Source organism: Cynocephalus volans, chromosome 3 (genome assembly GCF_027409185.1).
Source record: "Cynocephalus volans isolate mCynVol1 chromosome 3, mCynVol1.pri, whole genome shotgun sequence".
Classification (NCBI taxonomy): Eukaryota; Metazoa; Chordata; class Mammalia; order Dermoptera; family Cynocephalidae; genus Cynocephalus; species Cynocephalus volans.
Genome location: NC_084462.1, coordinates 66,003,801 through 66,021,434, shown reverse-complemented (window position 1 = coordinate 66,021,434; position 17,634 = coordinate 66,003,801). Strand labels below are relative to the sequence as shown.

General features: G+C 51.6%; 1 protein-coding gene across 2 annotated transcripts in view; it reads left to right on the top strand.

Annotated features, from left to right (window-relative positions):
- ARID3B (AT-rich interaction domain 3B) overlaps positions 1-13,018 on the top strand; it is a 45,223-nt gene extending 32,205 nt beyond the window's left edge. The window contains exons 5-9 of one of the 2 annotated variants that reach the window (XM_063089880.1): positions 6,219-6,402; positions 7,574-7,854; positions 7,983-8,237; positions 9,660-9,758; positions 11,920-13,018. In XM_063089880.1, coding sequence (XP_062945950.1) covers positions 6,219-6,402; positions 7,574-7,854; positions 7,983-8,237; positions 9,660-9,758; positions 11,920-12,077 — 977 coding nt within the window. In that variant the 3' untranslated portion in view covers positions 12,078-13,018. Of the gene's footprint in view, positions 1-6,218; positions 6,403-7,573; positions 7,855-7,982; positions 8,238-9,659; positions 9,759-10,417; positions 11,244-11,919 lie in introns of those variants that run through there. The other variant, XM_063089881.1, reaches the window with a different exon arrangement.
- Positions 13,019-17,634: the final 4,616 nt, after the last annotated feature.

The window sequence follows — 17,634 nt, the reverse complement described above, 5'->3', positions numbered from 1 at the left end:
ATATTTACAATATGATTCCATTTATATAAAGTTCAAGAAAATACATGTCAGAATAATAGTTACCTCCAGGGCAGGTGGGGTGGGGGATGGATATTGATTGGGAAGGGGCATGAGGGAGTCTTTTGGGGCGCTGGAAATGTTCTGTATCTTGATCTGAGGGATGGTTACGTGGTGCGTATAGGAGTACAAATCCAGTGAGCTGTGTACTCAAGACTAGTGTACCGTACTGTATGTTAGACCTCCTCAGTGGGCAATTGGAGGAAGAGGGCTGAGGATACCTAAGTCTACCCTGTCTTGTGGAACAGTCTGACCACAAACTTCACTGCAGACTGCCAGACACTGCTACCCAGTTTCCCAGTGGGGAGGTATTTGCTGCATAAAGAAGTTGGGGGGGAATCACCAGTCATTTCTCTGCTTGTTCCTGGGGAGCAGGACTAGAGCAGGGCAGGAGTTAATATGCAGAGGAATGGTCAGGAGGCCTGCCTGCCTGTGCATATTCCTTGCTTACCATGGGTCTGAACTCTTCTCGGCTCCCTGGTTAGCTTTCTTGACAGTCAGGCTCTGGAAATGATTAATGATCTTTTTTAAAGCCAGGAAAAAGCAGCGAGGGTCCCCGGCAGGGCCACGCCCTGGGTCCTAGGCCCTCACCCCTCACCAGTAGGCAGGAAGGCAGCCACGTGAGTCTGTCTGGGGTCCCTGCCCCTGATTGCTTCTGGTCTTTACTGAAACATGCCCGTTCTCCGTGCTGGGGAGGAAGTGGCTAACCCTCCACCATTCATGCCATCTCTCTTCTTTGTACAGCCAGAGGAGGCCATTTCTTGTCCTCTGCCCTCACTCCTACCCTCAGGTACTTTTCTGTTGTCTGAGTGGTGGGAAGGAAAGCAGAGTCCAGGGAGCAGCTTTTGTCAGCTGTGTCTACACTGGGAGCTCCAATCACACCTTCAACCTGTTAGTGCTGGTGCCCACTGGCATTCCCACCAACAAGGGTTAAACCCCACGAGTCGAGTCCTGGCTGCTTCCCTGGGTCCTTGGCCCTCATAAAAGCCTTTTACATCTGTCCCCCTAGGGCTGCTTCAGGCTCTCTGGCTGAAATCTGATAAGGGGCCTCTTTGTTGCAACTGTCAGTCTCCTTTATTGAGAAGGGAACTAGAGACCAGTGGCATTTCTTGGGGTACAGATAAGGCCCTGGATTCCTGTCAGGGAGAGAATGATTAATTACTCTCAATCGTGGCTCCTGCTTTGATAGCAGTGACTGACAGTCCACAGGCTTCCCCATCAGGTTCTCCCCCGACTTAGGGAGGCATGATAGTGGCAGAGATTCAGTCTCCTGCAGGGCCTCCACCAGTGACCCACAAAGAGCACTCTTCAGAGGGTGTTTGCCTCCTTCCTCTGTGGTTGCTTTTGCATTCATTGTGGACAGAGGTCTGCCCCTCTTAGGTGAAGAGCCTCCTTAGAGGAAGAAATAATACAGCCTAGAGAGCAGGCCAGAGACCCCTAGCCCCCTTCCCTGAAAGGCTGGAGAAGGAGCCATTGCTTGTGGACTTGAACTTCATAGACCTGGTCTTAAGCCACACAGGGGCCCTTCACAGGAGAAGATCCCAAACCATTTGTTTGAAGGCCGCTTGGCAACCTTATTTCATAATTCAGGCAAGCTCTTAAAATCAGGTCACCTTCCCTTTGGTAACAGTCACAACTACCAATTTTTGTATTAATTTTTTTATTCGTAGACTCATAGACTTTAGAACTGAAAGCCATTTAGTCTAATTATTTTACAGATAGGGAAACCGAGGCCTGAATTGTCCATCCCCCATGCCCACTCCCCAGTATTTTCTATTGCTTCTCATTCAGGCAGGTAAATGCAGCTAAAAAGCCTTCTCCCCACATCTCTTTCTTTTTAAAATTTTTTTTGGCGGCTGGCCTGTTCTGGGACCTGAATCCTTGACCTAGGTGTTACAACACCACACTCTAACCAACTGAGCTAGCTGGCCGGCCCCTCCCAGCTTTTCTTCCACAGAGATTCTCCTTTGGACAAGGGAAACGGCTACGAGGCCCATTAAGCAGCATAAAGCAAACTGCCAAGACAGACCAACTTGAGGATTCTGCCTCTCTTACTTGTCAGAGGAATTGAAGCCAGGGCAGGTTTTTGTGTCCAGATTATCTGGATAACGTGAGAAAACCACACCATTATGTAGAGCTAGCCCTAAGAATAGCCTCAGGTGTGTTTCTAACAGGACTGAGGGATCAGCCTACACAAGAGCCACCTTTAACGGTTTCACAGAGAACCAACCACAGGGAAGAAAGCACCTGATCTCCATATCGACCTGATCTGTGGAACCAGGGTGCCTGGCCAGGCCACGTGGGTCTGTATGAGGAGAGCCCACTCTGGGGTGAGGGAAAGCAGGATCCCTGGGATGCCCACGATGGGGCTGGCCACAGAGCAGGGGCCACCAGCAGGGTTGCCAGTGCACCTCTTGCCTGCAGTTGCTCTGTGGTGTGAGGGCAACTGTTCTGCCCTCTGGAGGTGCTGGGAAGAGGTCACTTATTGGTTAGGTTATAGCCTTGACTTCAGACACCGCTCTTGCCCATCCTCGCCTTCTCAGGTCCTGTACGTACCACTGTTTCTCTTGCCCTAGGCAGTTCTCAAACACAGTCACACACTGCGTCTATACAAAGGCTAATTTTTTAATGAAGTTTCTACATCTGTAGTAATGTTGTCCTTCAAAGAAGCCATCTCAAATGGCTTGGCATTTAGTCCAATGACTACTCAGAATGAATTTGTAATTCCTCTCGTGGGAGTTGCTTTCAGAGGCAGTGTGAGCCACACTTGCAAATCTGTCATGATTTATGTCCATACCTCATATTCAATCAGAAACAGTATAAACAGCCTAGTCCCTTCATCCTCTTCATTTGGCTTGCCGCCAAATGAATGATGACCATTTTTTTTTTCTTTCTTTTTTTTTTTTGGTAGCTGGCTGGTACAGGAATCCAGACCCTTGACCTGGTGTTATAACACCAACTGTGATCTAACCAGCCAGACCTTGATGATTATTTCTAAAAGTAAAATGCATTCTCTATGTTTGAAGACTTACCACCATTGAAGAGATTTAGAAGAAATAGTGCAGGCTCTAAATGCTGTTTACAAAATGGAGTTCCAGGGCCGAGCCCGTGGCGCACTTGGGAGAGTGCGGCGCGGCAACGCTCCCACCGCAGGTTCAGATCCTATATAGGAGTGGCCGGTGCACTCACTGACTGAGTACCGGTCACGAAAAAGACAAAAAGAAAAAAAAAAAAATGGAGTTCCAAAGCCATGTGGTATATGGCTCTCCAAGGTGACCTGGAAGGCAGCACTTCCTCAGCTGGACAAGCTCCACCCGGCTGGTTATACACTCAGTCACATCTGCTCTGTGTACACCACACACCCGGCCACCTTCTGCTCTTTAGCACCTGTTTCTACCTCCTTCCCTTTGGCCCTACTGTATGAGTAGTGGTTTCTTTAACTTCTCAAAATCGCCAACTCTCCATTCATTTACCTCCTGTTTCTAGTCCTGTTACTGTGGGACCCAGGAGCAAAGAGCTAAGCCACTCTAGGCCTCAGTTTCCTCCATCTATTTAACAAGGGTCATGACCGTAATGACCCATGCTAGGACTGGAGAGGAGGTGACTTCTCTTCAGGGCTGTCAGCACTAGACACTTAAAGCTATTGATGGCACTCAGTGGGCACACCACAAGCATGAAGGAAATGTGTTTAAGATTCCCAGTCAAGTTATCACGAGCTGGTTGCTTTGACTCTGAGAGGCATTTTTGTTTAATCTGGATGGTAGGTTAATGTATTAAGCACTATACTCTTCAAGGCACTATGAAGGAAAGACAATCCCCAACTTCATAGAGCCATCAGTCCTCCTGGGAAAACCGATGAACATACATGGAACAATTACAGTATAATTATTTGCTGAACTTGTAGGGGTATAATAGAAATTCTGAGAGGGAGGAAATCCATATGAACTTGGGTAGTTAGAAAATTCTTCCTGGAGGGGGTGGACATTGAAGGACAGTGGAGAATTTGAGTGGAGGCAGGTCATTTTAGGCTGGAGGAGGGAAAGTACAGCAGAGGCAGAAATAAGCTGGGTAGTGAGAAGGCCCAACTCACTGGGGTGAGAGTGAGTTGTAGGGATGTGCTCGGGACACTTCATATGTGATCTTTCAAGGGAGTGTTGAGGGACATGGGTCGTGTGATTGGACGCATGGAATGGGATAGGAAAGCATTAAGAGTCTTTGTGGGTTTCTAAACAAGGAGGTGAGTACTGTGGTGAAAGTAATATCTTACTGAGACTGTCTGGCAGCGGTATGCAGGTCGCAGCCATTTGATTGTGAGCCCACGAGGGCCTGGTCCAGGGTGGTGGCGACAGGCCGGAAAGGAACATGCCTTCTACCTCAAAGGAAGAGTCACGGGACATCCTAACAACCTAAACGTGGGTGATAAGAAGAGAAGAGGAGCCAGGACTGACTCTGTTGATGGTGTTCCTGGAAAAATGGAAGTGATGGGGAAAGGAAGCTAGTCTGTAGGATGGTGGTGAGCTCAGGGTGAACATTCTGACTTGGAAGTGAACAGGTCACATATGTGAAGGTGCCCTGGGAATGTCTGGAAATGTGAACTTAGGGGGCCTATGCGAGGGTACCTTGGGAGCAGTCCTTCCAGACTCTCTGGGTGATGCCGTGGAAAGTGTGAACTTGCCAAGGCCAGGAGTGTGCTCAGGCAGACGGCCCTCCCAGAGGAAGTCGACATTAGCCCTGTCCTGCCAGCGGACCAGTTCTGCTGCTTTTGTCTTTATGGTGAGAATAAGGTCTACTGTCCAGAACAGCACAGGGAGAAGTTAACCAACATATGAGCTCTGTGTCATGGGAATCGACCAATAGTCCTGATATTTTTACTTATGAAGTTTTGAATCTAACTCCATGACCCCTCTGTCCTTGACCCTCCAAGGACCAGCTGCTCAGGACAAAGGTCTCCAAGGTTGGCACCTCCCTCCCTTTATTAGAGAAAAGGCCTGGTCCTGCCACAGTAGTCCCACATGTCCTTGTTCATGGTGTTTCCCTTTGATAAATGTGGGGCCCTTCACTCCATTCTCTGGCTTCAATTGTGAGGCTGACATTCAGGGCTGAGAAGAAAACTGCTGTTCCTTTAGGGATTTAGGGAAAGAAGCGGGAGGAGCAGAAGCTAACAGTTCTTGTCTCAAGCTGGCCTGATGTCCACCAGGCAGCTCAGTGAGATTGGGATAGCAGGAGGGGGCAAGGCAGAGGAGCAGCAGCCTGCATACAGTAGAAGGAGTTTGCCATCAAAAGGCAACAAGTCTCATACCCTGCCCCGGACGGTGACCCTTCCCTGTGGAATTCTCCCCTCTGACCTCCAGATCATTAATCCTGAGGCTGCCAAATGACAGTCATCCATCACGCCTCCTGACGAGTATCCCAGCCGGCTGTGAAGGACCCTGGCCCCGCCCCCCTTTAACATCCCCTGGTGCTCATTAGTAGACCTTCCTGCTCGGTGCCAGGTTTCCTAATCAAGTCCCTGACTCCTCTCATTTCCCCTTGAGGCCAGTGGGAGGAAGCTGCTCTGACGCTCCCTCTTTTAGAAGCCAGGGAGGGGGTGGAGTGATTAGTGTGGGGAGAATTGTTGAGTGGCTTTTTATTCCCCTGGAGACCTGTGTGTCCAGCAGCTCCTTTGACATGGCAGGGCACACAGGAGAGAAAGAAACGGTTTCTCCATCCTGCAGCAGGAGAGTAGAAAGCAGGCAGTGTACAGGTGAGCACACTACTACAAACTGCACTGAGAGTCACCAGAGAGAATGGATTCTGATAGCACCAGAGGACTGTAAGTTGCCAAATCATTAGGAGATAATCTGGAATTGTACTGCTAGCAAAAAAAAAAGAGAGCCACCTTTGAAATTATCTAGTCCAGCCCTAAATGAAAAATCAGAAACAGAGAGGTTAAGTGTTTTGCCCAAGGCCACACAGCCTGTGAGTTGGACCTGTCTTGCTCATCTCAAAGAAAATTGACAACTAATCATAGCTTTTAGGTTTAGGGAGTTTGAGTCAAATTACACATCTAAGCAGATTCGTGAGTGTTGTTTCAAACTCAGCTAAAGGTGAGCATACGCAGATGCTTCTTTCTCAGCTTGATGCTGACACAACCCTCTGTTTCTCTCATTGGACAATCACAGGGACCCCCATCAACCGAATTCCTATCATGGCCAAGCAGATCCTGGACCTGTACATGCTGTATAAGCTGGTGACGGAGAAGGGGGGCCTGGTGGAGATCATCAACAAGAAGATCTGGAGGGAGATCACCAAAGGCCTGAACCTACCCACATCCATCACCAGTGCCGCCTTCACCCTCAGGACCCAGTGAGTGGCCAGAGCCAGGGGAATGAAGCTGAGGCTGGAGAAAAGAGAGGAAGGAAGGAAATTCCACTGTATAGTTAGCAAGATGAGTGGAAATCCTGAAACAGTGGGGAGCTATCTGAGATAAATCCCTTACTGAATCAAGTAATCACAAGAGCCCCCATTTACCGCGTGTCTCCTGTGCTGGTACTTTGTCATTCTGTTTCGTTTAAACCCCACTGTCATTCCTGTAAAGTAGATGTGTCTTCGTCTTCCAAATTACAAAAAAAGTCTCCAAGGTTAAATAATTTGGCCAAGTCCATACCAGCCAGTAAGTGGTAGAGCTGAGATTCAAACCTGGGCTTCTGTCTCTAAAATCCACTCTTTCCAGGACATTGTCTCCCAAACAACACCTCCACCCCACGTGGCCCTTTTTACCTGACCTTCAGCTTGCCCAGCAACAGGCGGCCTGGAAGAAGGCAATTGACTTGGTGACCTATTTTTGTCACCATTTGAGTTAATTACAGGGGGGATGGAAGCAGTGAAACCAAGAGTAGCACTAGAGAACAAGGGCCAGAGGGCAATCTGTTCTTTCCTACCACTCTGGAAGTTGCTCTGTGAAGAATATGGAATGAACAACTGACTCAGTTAGGGAGCATGTTGTGGCCTTGTTGAAAAGTAGAAGGGTTTTGTCTGTCGGAGCTATTACAGCAGAAGTTGGGGACAGAGTTGTAACCAGACTAGCAGAGTAGAGAACTGCTTCTTGGGACATATGACACAAAGAAGGACAGCACTTTTAGGTCCCATGCACAGTGGGAAGAACTGTTTCTGACTGTCTGACAATGGTTAGGGTATCAAGGAGCCAGAAAGACATTGCAATACATGGGCCTAATTCTCCCAGGCACTGAAAAGGCACCAAAACAAATGTGAAAACATTAGCTAAGATGTTATTCATTTCCCTTAATGAAGGATGCTTCAAATTTGAGCAATGACTAGGACTGAGTAGCAGTTGGAGGAGGCTGGGGCAGTGTCTAGCAATCCCTGACTTGTCTCTTCTGCCAAGCGCACCAGGGTTGCAAACCTTTTCCCTAGGGGCCTGCCCAACAGAAGCTGCTTCCAAGACCCATCGACTTACACCAGGCATCTCTGGTACTATATTTTGGATGATTCTCCTTGCTTCCTTCCTTTTCTCCAGGTACATGAAATATCTGTATGCCTATGAGTGTGAGAAGAAAGCCTTAAGCTCCCCAGCCGAGCTCCAGGCAGCCATTGATGGCAACCGGAGGGAGGGCCGGCGGCCCAGCTATAGTTCTTCCCTCTTTGGCTATTCACCCGCTGCTGCTACTGCTGCTGCCGCTGGGGCCCCCGCCCTTCTCTCCCCGCCCAAGATCCGCTTCCCCATCCTCGGGCTTGGCTCCAGCAGTGGCACCAATACCAGTAGCCCTCGGATATCCCCAGCAACCACTCTCAGGAAAGGTCAGCAGGGCCCTTGGGGAAGAAGGGCGAGAAGGGAGAGCAGGAGCCCAGTTTCCCCATGTTCAAGATTGGGGTTCTTGGGTGGGAGGATCTATTTGGGGATTGGTCCAGTTCCACTTCCTTAACAGGTGATGGAGTCCCAGTGACAACAGTGCCTGTGCCAAATCGCCTGGCTGTGCCCATGCCCTTGGCAGGCCAGCAGGTCAGTACCCGGACTGCCACACTGGAGCAGCTGCGGGAGCGGCTGGAGTCGGGTGAGCCTCCTGAGAAGAAGGTGTCCAGGCTGTCCGAGGAGGAGCAGCGCCTGGTGCAGCAGGCCTTCCAGCGCAACTTGTTCAGCATGGCGCGGCAGCTGCCCATGAAGATCAGGATCAACGGCAGGGGTGAGCAGGTCCTTCCTTTCCTGATGCTGCCAAACCCCAGTTCCACTCCAGGCCCATTCACATCTCCTGGTACTGGTGGGAGTGGGGGTGGTAAGGTACACACTCCTGACCTAGAAGGGGCTCCTCCAGGTTCTGCCTTCCAGGCCCCTGGAGAGTCTAGAAGCCAGAGGAGAGCTACATGGGGTTTCTGTGGCCACTGAGCTCTCAGTTCACCAAGCTGAGGTGGTTTTCTAGGGGACCAGAAATTGCCTCAGGTGGTACCCTATTTAAGGAGGAGCGAGAGAACTCCAGAGACAGCTGCTGTGTTTCTCTCTTCCACCAGCCTTTTGATCTCTCTAAATTAAAGGGCTCAACCTTCACCCCAGTGCCTCACTGGACATAGGCAAAAGCAGGGCACTGCAGTCAGGTCTGGGAGGAAGACACCCCGTTCCCGAGGCTCAGCGAGGGGGCAGGGTTGCCTCGGCCTGGGCTGGTAGATAGAGCAGGGCTGCCAGGGACACTCAGGAAGAAGAGGAAGGAGGGAGCACAAGGTGGGCAGAACTGCCAAAGTCTCTTAGTGCTCCGCCCTCTCTTCCTGAGCCACACCTCCATTTCCCTTGTTCCTCTTTTCCCCTCTCCCCTCACTCCCATTCTCTGTGCCATTCTTGCCCTTGACTCTGTCTCAAAGCGAATGTGAATAAGCTCATGTTGGGAAGGAGTCGGGTGTGAAGGGAGCTGGTGCGTATTCCCAGGCAGCCCCTCCCCACCCCACATCCCCAGGGTAAGGAGCGAAAGGAAGCTGGGAGGTACCAGGCTGTTCAGGGCAGGCGCCCTGGTGCTGCACAAAGCCAGAGGCTAGTATAAAAGGCATCTCACCTGGAAGAAGTCTTGGCTCGCTCTGTGGTGAAAGAGCAGAGTCCAGGGTGAGCCAGGCCTAGGCCCCGTGTGCCAGCACCCGCAGCCTTCCACAAATGCCAGCTGCCCAGGGGGGCATGGAGGGCTAGGTGCTGACAACATAGACCCCTTCCTTGAGGGCCTCACAGTCAAGTGGATGAGGGGCAAGGTGAGTCCTCAAAGTCGAGGCTGGGTCTTGTTGACCTCTTATTTCTTGGGCCTGATGTATAGTTGGTGCTCAGTCAGTGTTTGCCGAATCACGTTGACGGTGGCAGTGCGCAGCTGTTGAGCTGGGGTCAGCCTGCTCACCAACTGCGATCCCTTTTCTCCAAGAGCAGAGGGAGTTGGGGAAATGGACTGGTTTGGGGAGAAAACCAGCAACAAGAAGTTGGCGAGCCTGGGTTCTCCTGCCAGACCGCACACCCAGGAGGTGGTTACATGGATGCTTTCTAACGGTGGGAGACCTTGGCCTGGGGTGACCTGGGGTGGCAGCAGAGATGATGACAGGAGAGCTGTGGAAGGCCTGACCAGGCCTGCTTTCCTCTGCAGAAGACAGAGCAGAGGCCTCAGCTGCAGCACTGAACCTGACCACGAGCAGCATCGGGAGCATTAACATGTCTGTGGACATCGACGGCACCACCTACGCAGGTGAGGCCCCAGCGCAGCAGCCAGCCACAGTGCAGCTTCCTGCCCGGTCCTGCCTGTCACCCTCAGGTCCCAACACCTCCCAGGGATGGCCTCCTTTTATGTAGTTTCAGGGTTCCAAAGGTAAAAGGGTCCTTCTGGAATAGGAGAGGCTGGAGATTGTCAACAGGATAACAGGTCCCCTTCCACTGTGACAGAATCCCTTCACCTAACCCTTTTGGGCCAAGGGCTGGTTCATAAATTGAAATAATCATTTAATGTGAGGGTGCATAATCAGTGCCACACTTGTGCCCTAAACTTTGCATTGTCAGTTAAACCAGCACTTACCACCACGGTCTTCTATGCCCCAGCCTCCTTGCTCTGACTGTGGTTCAGCTGTTTTCTTCTTCTCTTAAAACACGCTCCTAGTACATTATGTGTCATCCTCATTCTTTAAAATGGATCAAGGACTGAGACACAGGCAAAGGAGTCTGAGTGTAGCAGAACCAGCCTATATTTTTATGATTTTCCCCAGCCTTTTACAGTTGTCTCTCCCTAAACCTAATTTGGTAACAGTTTTTTGTCGGTTCATTGGTTTAGCACTTAACCAAGTCTTTCCAATGTGTTCAACTTGGTATTCATAGAAACAGCAATCCTTTCCCACTCCCATTTCATTGGTTTAGGGACAAGATTGGGAAGAAATCCAGCCCACTCTTGTTGAGCACAGCTTGATGAGTGGGGACCACAGGCCCGGGCCAGGACATCGTCCACCTGTTTCACTGAGGGCATGGAGGGTGGTGGCCAGCCTGGCCAGGTGTCCAGTGGAGAGAGTTTAAAGCCCTGCACCTTCCATCAGAATGGGAGGTGTTTCCCCAAGGCTTGCTCCTGTTCTGGGGGCTACACCCCCTCAGAGTACCACCCTGCAGGACTCATGGGGACCCCCCTCATTTTCTGGATTATTGCTGGGACACCTGCCACAGGTGTCAAGAGTGGGGCCTGGGAAGGGACAGAGTCCTTGGAAGCAGCCTGCAGGGAAACAGCAATGCCAGGTTGTCTAGCCAGTCCCCCCCCGTTGTCATGCTGTGTCTGCAGACCACATGCAGAAGCCTCTGTCTGACACAGGAGGTCCCTGGAGGAGGTCAAGCCTGGTGTCCTTTGCCTTCTGCTGGTGCTGGGGGTTGGGAGGTTTGGGGGTTTGGATTGGGTCCATGGAGAGAGCAGGGACATAGGAGTTCAGGGCCTGGATCTCAGTATCATCTTGACCTTGGTCCAGGAGAAAGGAGGAGATAATTCTTCCTTCCCTCTCAGAATGGGGAAGGGTCTGAAGTCGAAGGCTCCCCAGCCCCTAGAGAGAGGGGAGCCAGTCACCTGCCCCACCTGCCTTCATCCCCACCCCGTGCTCTTTCCCAGTGGGGATGCAGCTGCCAGGTGAAGAAACTGGAGGTCGTTCCGAGAGCTCCCTCACCCCATATTCACCCTTTCAGGGCTAATCTCTCCCACCCAACTCTCCTGTCCTCTATTTTCTCCTCTATATCTATTCTTTATATTATATTTTATCTACATCTGTTGTCTGTATCTGTTCTCTATTCTCTCGTATATATCTCTCCTGTCCCATATTCCTCCCAACCCACAGGGAGCGTTCTAAAACACAGATCTCGTGATGGCCCTCTCCCACTCAAAACTTTCAAGGCCTCTACGACCCCTGCAGGTGACACCCGAGCTTCCTAAGAGGCACCCAATGCCCCACTGCCCTGCCTCCCACCTCTCCAGCCCCATCTGCTGCTGCGGTGGCGACCCTTGCCGTCAACATCCCTTACTTGGCCCAGACAACCCACACCAGCCCTAGCAGGTTTACACCTCTCACACTGGTCACTTTTCCTTCTTACCACAGCCCAGGCACACTCTTCCCCTGGAGCCTGTCCTGACCAGCCCTCCCTGCCCTCTAGACCCTCTTGGTGTTCCTGGGACATCTGTCTCAGAGCATTTATGACATTTCAGCACCATTACTCTGTTTACCTCTCTGTCCCCCTCATCAGCCTGTTAGCACCCAAAGGCAGGACAGAGTCTGGGACTTCTGGTGTCAGTACCTAGTACAGTGTCTAGAGCAAAGCCATGCACAGGGTTAGGCCAGTGGTAAACACCTGCTCAACCAAGTCTGCCCTTCTCCCCTCCCCTCCCCCGCCAGGTGTGCTGTTTGCCCAGAAGCCTGTGGTCCACCTCCTGGCAGGGTCAGCTCCACAGAGCGCCGGCAGCAGCAGCAGCAGCAGCTCTCACTGCTCCCCAAGTCCTACCTCATCCCGGGGCACCCCTAGCGCAGAGCCCTCCACCAGCTGGTCCCTCTGATGGGCAGGATCCAGCTTCTCACTCCCCACTCTCCTGCCGAGAGCGAAGGAAGTTGATGCACAGAATTTACCTCATCTCACGGAGCCCACGTCAATCATCATTTGGCCAGACGTTGAGAGTTGGCCATATCCGTCTGTCCAGGCTCCATTCAGGTCCTGCTGTACTCTGGGGGCAGGGAGAGGCTGGAGGGACAGGACAGGGCAGCGTTGTCCAATCAGGGAGTGTCCTGGAGAACTGGGCGGGGTCTGTGGGCATCCAGCTTCCTCCAGGGTTCTCTGGCCACCTCCCATCCTGGGGCACAGTGTATCGACAATCTGTAAGCTGACACGGGGCTGGAGGCCCTCCATTTCCCTTCTCCTTTAATTTATTTCCCGTCCCCTGCTTTCTGCCACGACCCCAGGGTCACGGGTCTCTTCCACTGCTCAGTCCCTCAACTTATACTCCCATGTGGGGCTACTCGGAGCCAGGAGCATGCCTTCATGGCCCTTCTCTGCTGAGCGTGGGATGGGGCCCTCCTAGCCCATCTTGCCTACTGTTTGGTTCCAAGGATGTGGGTCCCTCAAATTCAAGTCTGGGATCAATTCTCAGGGCCCCATATCCCATTTTAATGATCCCAAGAAAGAGCACTGAGGGCAGTCTTTAGGTCCCAGGGCCCACTGGGCATTTGCTGGGGGGAGGCAGAACCTTGGGGCTGCCCAGGCCCTGGCACCCACTTCACCCTAACCCTCCCAGACCTCACGCTCCCCACTCGCCCTTGTTGGCCAGCTCTCCGAAGAACAGCCCACTTGTCCCTTGCCCCCCCTTCTTCTCATGGGGCCATCTCTGTCCCACCATTCCTAAATGTGCCCATGTCAGGTTCATTGAAATACCTCAGATTTGTAATTGTCAATGTTTGATTCTTCAGGAAGTATTTGCATCTCTGAAATCTTTTTTATATGTGTTTTGCTGACTTTTGTTTTTTTATTTTAAAATTTTTATTGTTGTTGTTGTTGTAGCACCAAAGATATGAAAACAGATCACACCCTAAGCCAAGCAAGTGATTTGGTACCCCAGCCCCTCCCGCCTTCCCTACGGCCCCAGCGAGGAGGCTGGGGAGGCAGGCAGGAGAGATGACTCAGGGATCACTGTGGCGGGAGGAGATGGGTTGGAGAGACCCACTATCGCCGGTCGGGTCCTGAAGCCGTACCAGTTCTGAAGACGGTCCTTGACCCATTTCCTGCGACACCCCTAACCCCAACTGACCAGGGTGGGGGCAGGACATGCATCTTCTCTTCACTCAACATTTCCAGCTCAGGACATGGGCAGGCCATGGAGGCCTGTTCCTTGCTGGAGGTAGAGCTGCCCCAGGGAATGAGGAGATGCTGAGAGAGCTCTGTCTCTCCCCTTGGACCTTGGGGTAGAGCAGGTTGCTCCTGCATTATAAAGCAAAGGTGATTCTTGCACAAGGCTCACCTCTCAATCACGTAAGCCCCAAAGTGTTAGTAGATGCCACCCTCTGTGACATCATTGGGCTGTGGCAGTGGGAGACCACGGCATGGCTAACATTCAGTCCTGTCTAGGAAAGGAAAGGGAAATCAGAAGCTTGAGCACAAAACAGATACCTCAGCCTGGTAAGCTGCAGCTCTCCTGGACTGCATCTTCTCCCTCACTCCCCCAGCCCTTCACACACACTCACACATGCTCACACTCACGTGCACATGCTCATGCATGTGCACACAGCCGCACCTACCCTCTTCTGGCCTCAGACGCCGTCCCCACCAGGTGAATGCAGGGTGTGGGCAGAGATCTGGGATTTCGTGCCAGTGAGGAGCCCAGTTGGCTGGCGCTGGGCCCACTTGAAGGTGTCTCAGACATCTGGCCAGTGTGTCTTTCTCAGGGGTTTGGTCACGAAGGATGGACTCTTCCCACCCAGGGGACACAGGTACTGTGTCTTTCTGGTCACTGGATCCTTTCCCTTTTCCCAGGTAGCTTGCCCGACCTCACCTGCTAAGTGAACCCTCACTGCCCACAAAGAAAACAGCAGGGTCTCAGCCAGAAAGCCTGAGAGTGGGGGTGCAAGCAGATGCCCCCAAGCAGAGCTTTTCCTGAAGGTGCAGTTCTGAAGGCCATGTGGTCAGCAGTTGGCCAGGGCAACTCTGTCCCCTCTCCCCTTTCCATCTTATATGTATTCTAACCAGGAGAAACGTGATATGATAGCACATGGGTAGCCTAGGCAGTGAATAAATACCTCAGACATCCTCTTGCAGCAAGTGTCTGTATATGTTGTGGTTATTTTCTATCTTACATGTTCTCGAATGTTTCTATTTGAATAAACCTCTACCTCTTCACACAAGCAGGTCTCTCTCAGTTGCTTTGAGTAACTCTTCCATTGGAAAGTCCTTCAGATTGGACAAGATTCTTCAGAGTAAAAAGAGACTGAATTAGGGCTGGCTGTAACCAGCTCAGTTGATTACAATGCCACCGTGCAACACCAAGGTCAAGGGTTCAGATCCCTGTACTGGCCAGCCACCAAAAAAAATTTAAAAATGAAAAGGGACTGAGTTAATTGCTCCTCTAATCCACTGATTTCTCCTTAACCTTCTCATCTTTACTGCCTACCCATCCTTTCCCCAAAGCACTCACGCTTCACTTATCTTCTGTATTAGCAGGGCACTCTGGCATTGCCTGATCAGCACAGCTGAGTCCAGTGGTGTCACATCAGTGTTCTGGCAGTCATAGGGCCAGGGGATTGCCTTCTTGGTTTAGCAAGCCCTTGTTGAGTTCCTGCTGGGTCAGACGCTATGGGAGGAGACACAGGCTATGTAGATAGATACTGGTTCTTTAGATAGAGCATGACTGAGATTCTAAACAGTAGGTTACTGGTGGGCTGATTGAACCTGGAGCAGCTCACTCAGGAATCTCTGGAGGGCTTCCCAAAGGTGGTGACACTAAAGCTGGAAGAGTCAGATTTTGCTCACTGGAGACTGTAAAGGAAGAGCATTTCCAGCAGAGGGACTGATACACATGCAAATTTAGTGGCATCAAAGGACCAGGCCTTGGGAAACTGTGGCCAGTGCTGAGGGGAGGGGAATTGGGAAAAAGTACGGTTGGGGCCTGGGTCCCAGGCTAAGGGATTTGGGTGCCATCCTCTGAGCATCAGAGGATGTGTTTTAACCAGGGCATAGGCTTAGAGGTTTTTCTATAAGGGTGACTTGAAGCTGGGCGACATGCTGGGTGGGACACTGCCTGTGGAGCTCAGGCCTAGACCAAGTGCTCAGCCTTTCCCTCTGCCATGATGCACACTCCTGTGGGCACAGCCTGAAGAAACGCAGAGAGGCAAAGCCCTGGGTGGATGGCTAGTCACCTCCTCCATCCGTGATGACATACGCCGCACCCATTCCTGAAACCCTCTGAGGCAGGCTAGCAGGGACTGCTTTCTCTGCCATTTTGAAGTACTAGAAAATGAGGGTGACATTCGGACAGTCTTGAGCATCTCTAGCTGATTTTTAATCTTTTGAAAGAAATGACCAACACTTCAGTACTTCAGTTACTGGTATCCATTGTTGGTATCCCACCTCACAACTTCCTGTGCCACGAGATTAAATGGGCCTATTTAGGAGAGAGCTGAGAGATAAGAAGCAGAGCCAGGGGCCAGAGACATTTGAGATGGAAACAGGACACACTGACGGGAGGGTGGAGGACACCGGGGTGCCCAGGGGAAGTGGCAGTGAGGCAACTGATCAAGATGGAGAATCCAGGAAGAACAAGGCACCAGGACTGCAATTCCATTCCATTTCAATTCAACAAAGAAAAGACAGAAGAAAATCTTGACTTTGAGAAAAGGAAGACTTTCTCAAGCTAAACCCCTTGCCTCCCCCCCAAAAGGATATTTATCAAAAGGTACCATAAAGTAAACAAACTGGCAGGTTCAGATCCCCATACCAGCCAGCTGCCAAAAAAAAAAAAGAAAAAAACTGGGAGAAAAGACAAACTGGGAGAAGAGACTTGCAATACATACTAACAAAGGAGTGGTAGCCAGAACAGATTTATTTTTTATTCTTATTAACTCAAGACAAAAAGCGAAAAGAAGGATTGGGGAGGAGGCAAAGTCATATCGGGTGTTTGGGAGAAAAGGAAATACAAATGGTTAGACCTCACTAGTAATCAGGGAAAGCACAAGAAGCCATTTTACACCATCAGATTGGCACAAACTTTTAAATCATACAATACCAGGTCCTGGTGAGGATGAAGAGCATTGCAGGGTGACTGTAAATTGGTCTAACCAATTTGGAAGCCACCTTGGCATTCCTAGTAAAGCTGAACGTGCTCTTGCCCTAGGGCCCTGTAATTTCACTCCTAATATTTGTGCTCCAGGAGATGGATAGAAAGATTCACACAGCACGATGGTAATAACTTGGCTGTGAAACTACCAATTATTGAAACTGGTGAGGGCTAGGTGCTGTTCTCAGTTCTTTACACGAATTAATTCATTTAATCCTGTACATGTTTATTAGATGCGACTATTATTACTCCCTTTTTGCAGATGAGGAGACTGAGACAGAGAGGTTGAGCAACTAGCCTGAGGTCCCACAGCTAGTGAGCAGAGGAGCCAGAGTTCTAGTTCAGTGGCTGCAGAGCCCAGAGTGTGTGCTAACCACTCCACACACATTATTTCATGAAATACTCCACCCACAGGCCTATGAGGCGGTTATTTTGTTGCAGACGAAGAAACTGGAGAACAGAAATGTGCTCGAGGTCACATATCTAGTGAATAGCATGGCTGGGAGTGGACTCCAGAGCAGCTGCCCTTATCCTTTCCCCATGTTCTCCCATCAGGGAGGGGAAGGGGCGAGCCCGCGCGGTGACCAAGGGAGGCAGAGGATCAAAGGGTGTCAGTCCTCGGATCTCGCTCTGCGGTGGTGCGCCCAGCCGGGGGTCACCTGGGCGGCCTCTGGCAGACGAAAGAGCAGCTTTCCCGGCTACACGCAGCCGACCCCCCCCCCCGCGCGCGCTCATTGGCCAGGATTGAGACACGTGCCTTCCCCAGAGCCAATGGGGGCGAGGGGGCTGGATGTAGGAACCGACGGCTAAGCGCAGAGGGAGAGACCCCCAGACAGGCTGCGCCTCAGCGCGCAGGGCAGGCGGGCACGTGGGCCCCTGTGAAGCGGGAGTGGAAGTCACCGCCGAGAAGGAAAGGGGAAGTGGTGGATGAGGGGCTTATGAAAGAGAAGTTTGGAATCACCGCTGGAGAGAAGGGGAGAAGGAACCAAGTGGGAATGGGAAGAGGGGTGGGGGCTGCGGAGTAGAGAGAGTGGGTGCAGACCCGGCAGATACGGGGCAGACCAGAAGGCCAAGCGGCGCTGCGGTGGGCGGCTTGGCCAGCCGGTGGCGCTCTCCTCGCGGGATGGGGCCTGGCTGTGCCAGGCAAACAGCTGCGCTGGGAGCAGGGCAGGGGGCTGAGGGTGGATGCCCGGGCCTCCGGGAGGACAGGAGTCTAGTTTGGAGCAGTACCCGGGATGTTTGCTTGGCAAGGGCTCTTTGTGAGCAAGTAACCAAAGCCACTGAGGCCAGTGTAAGC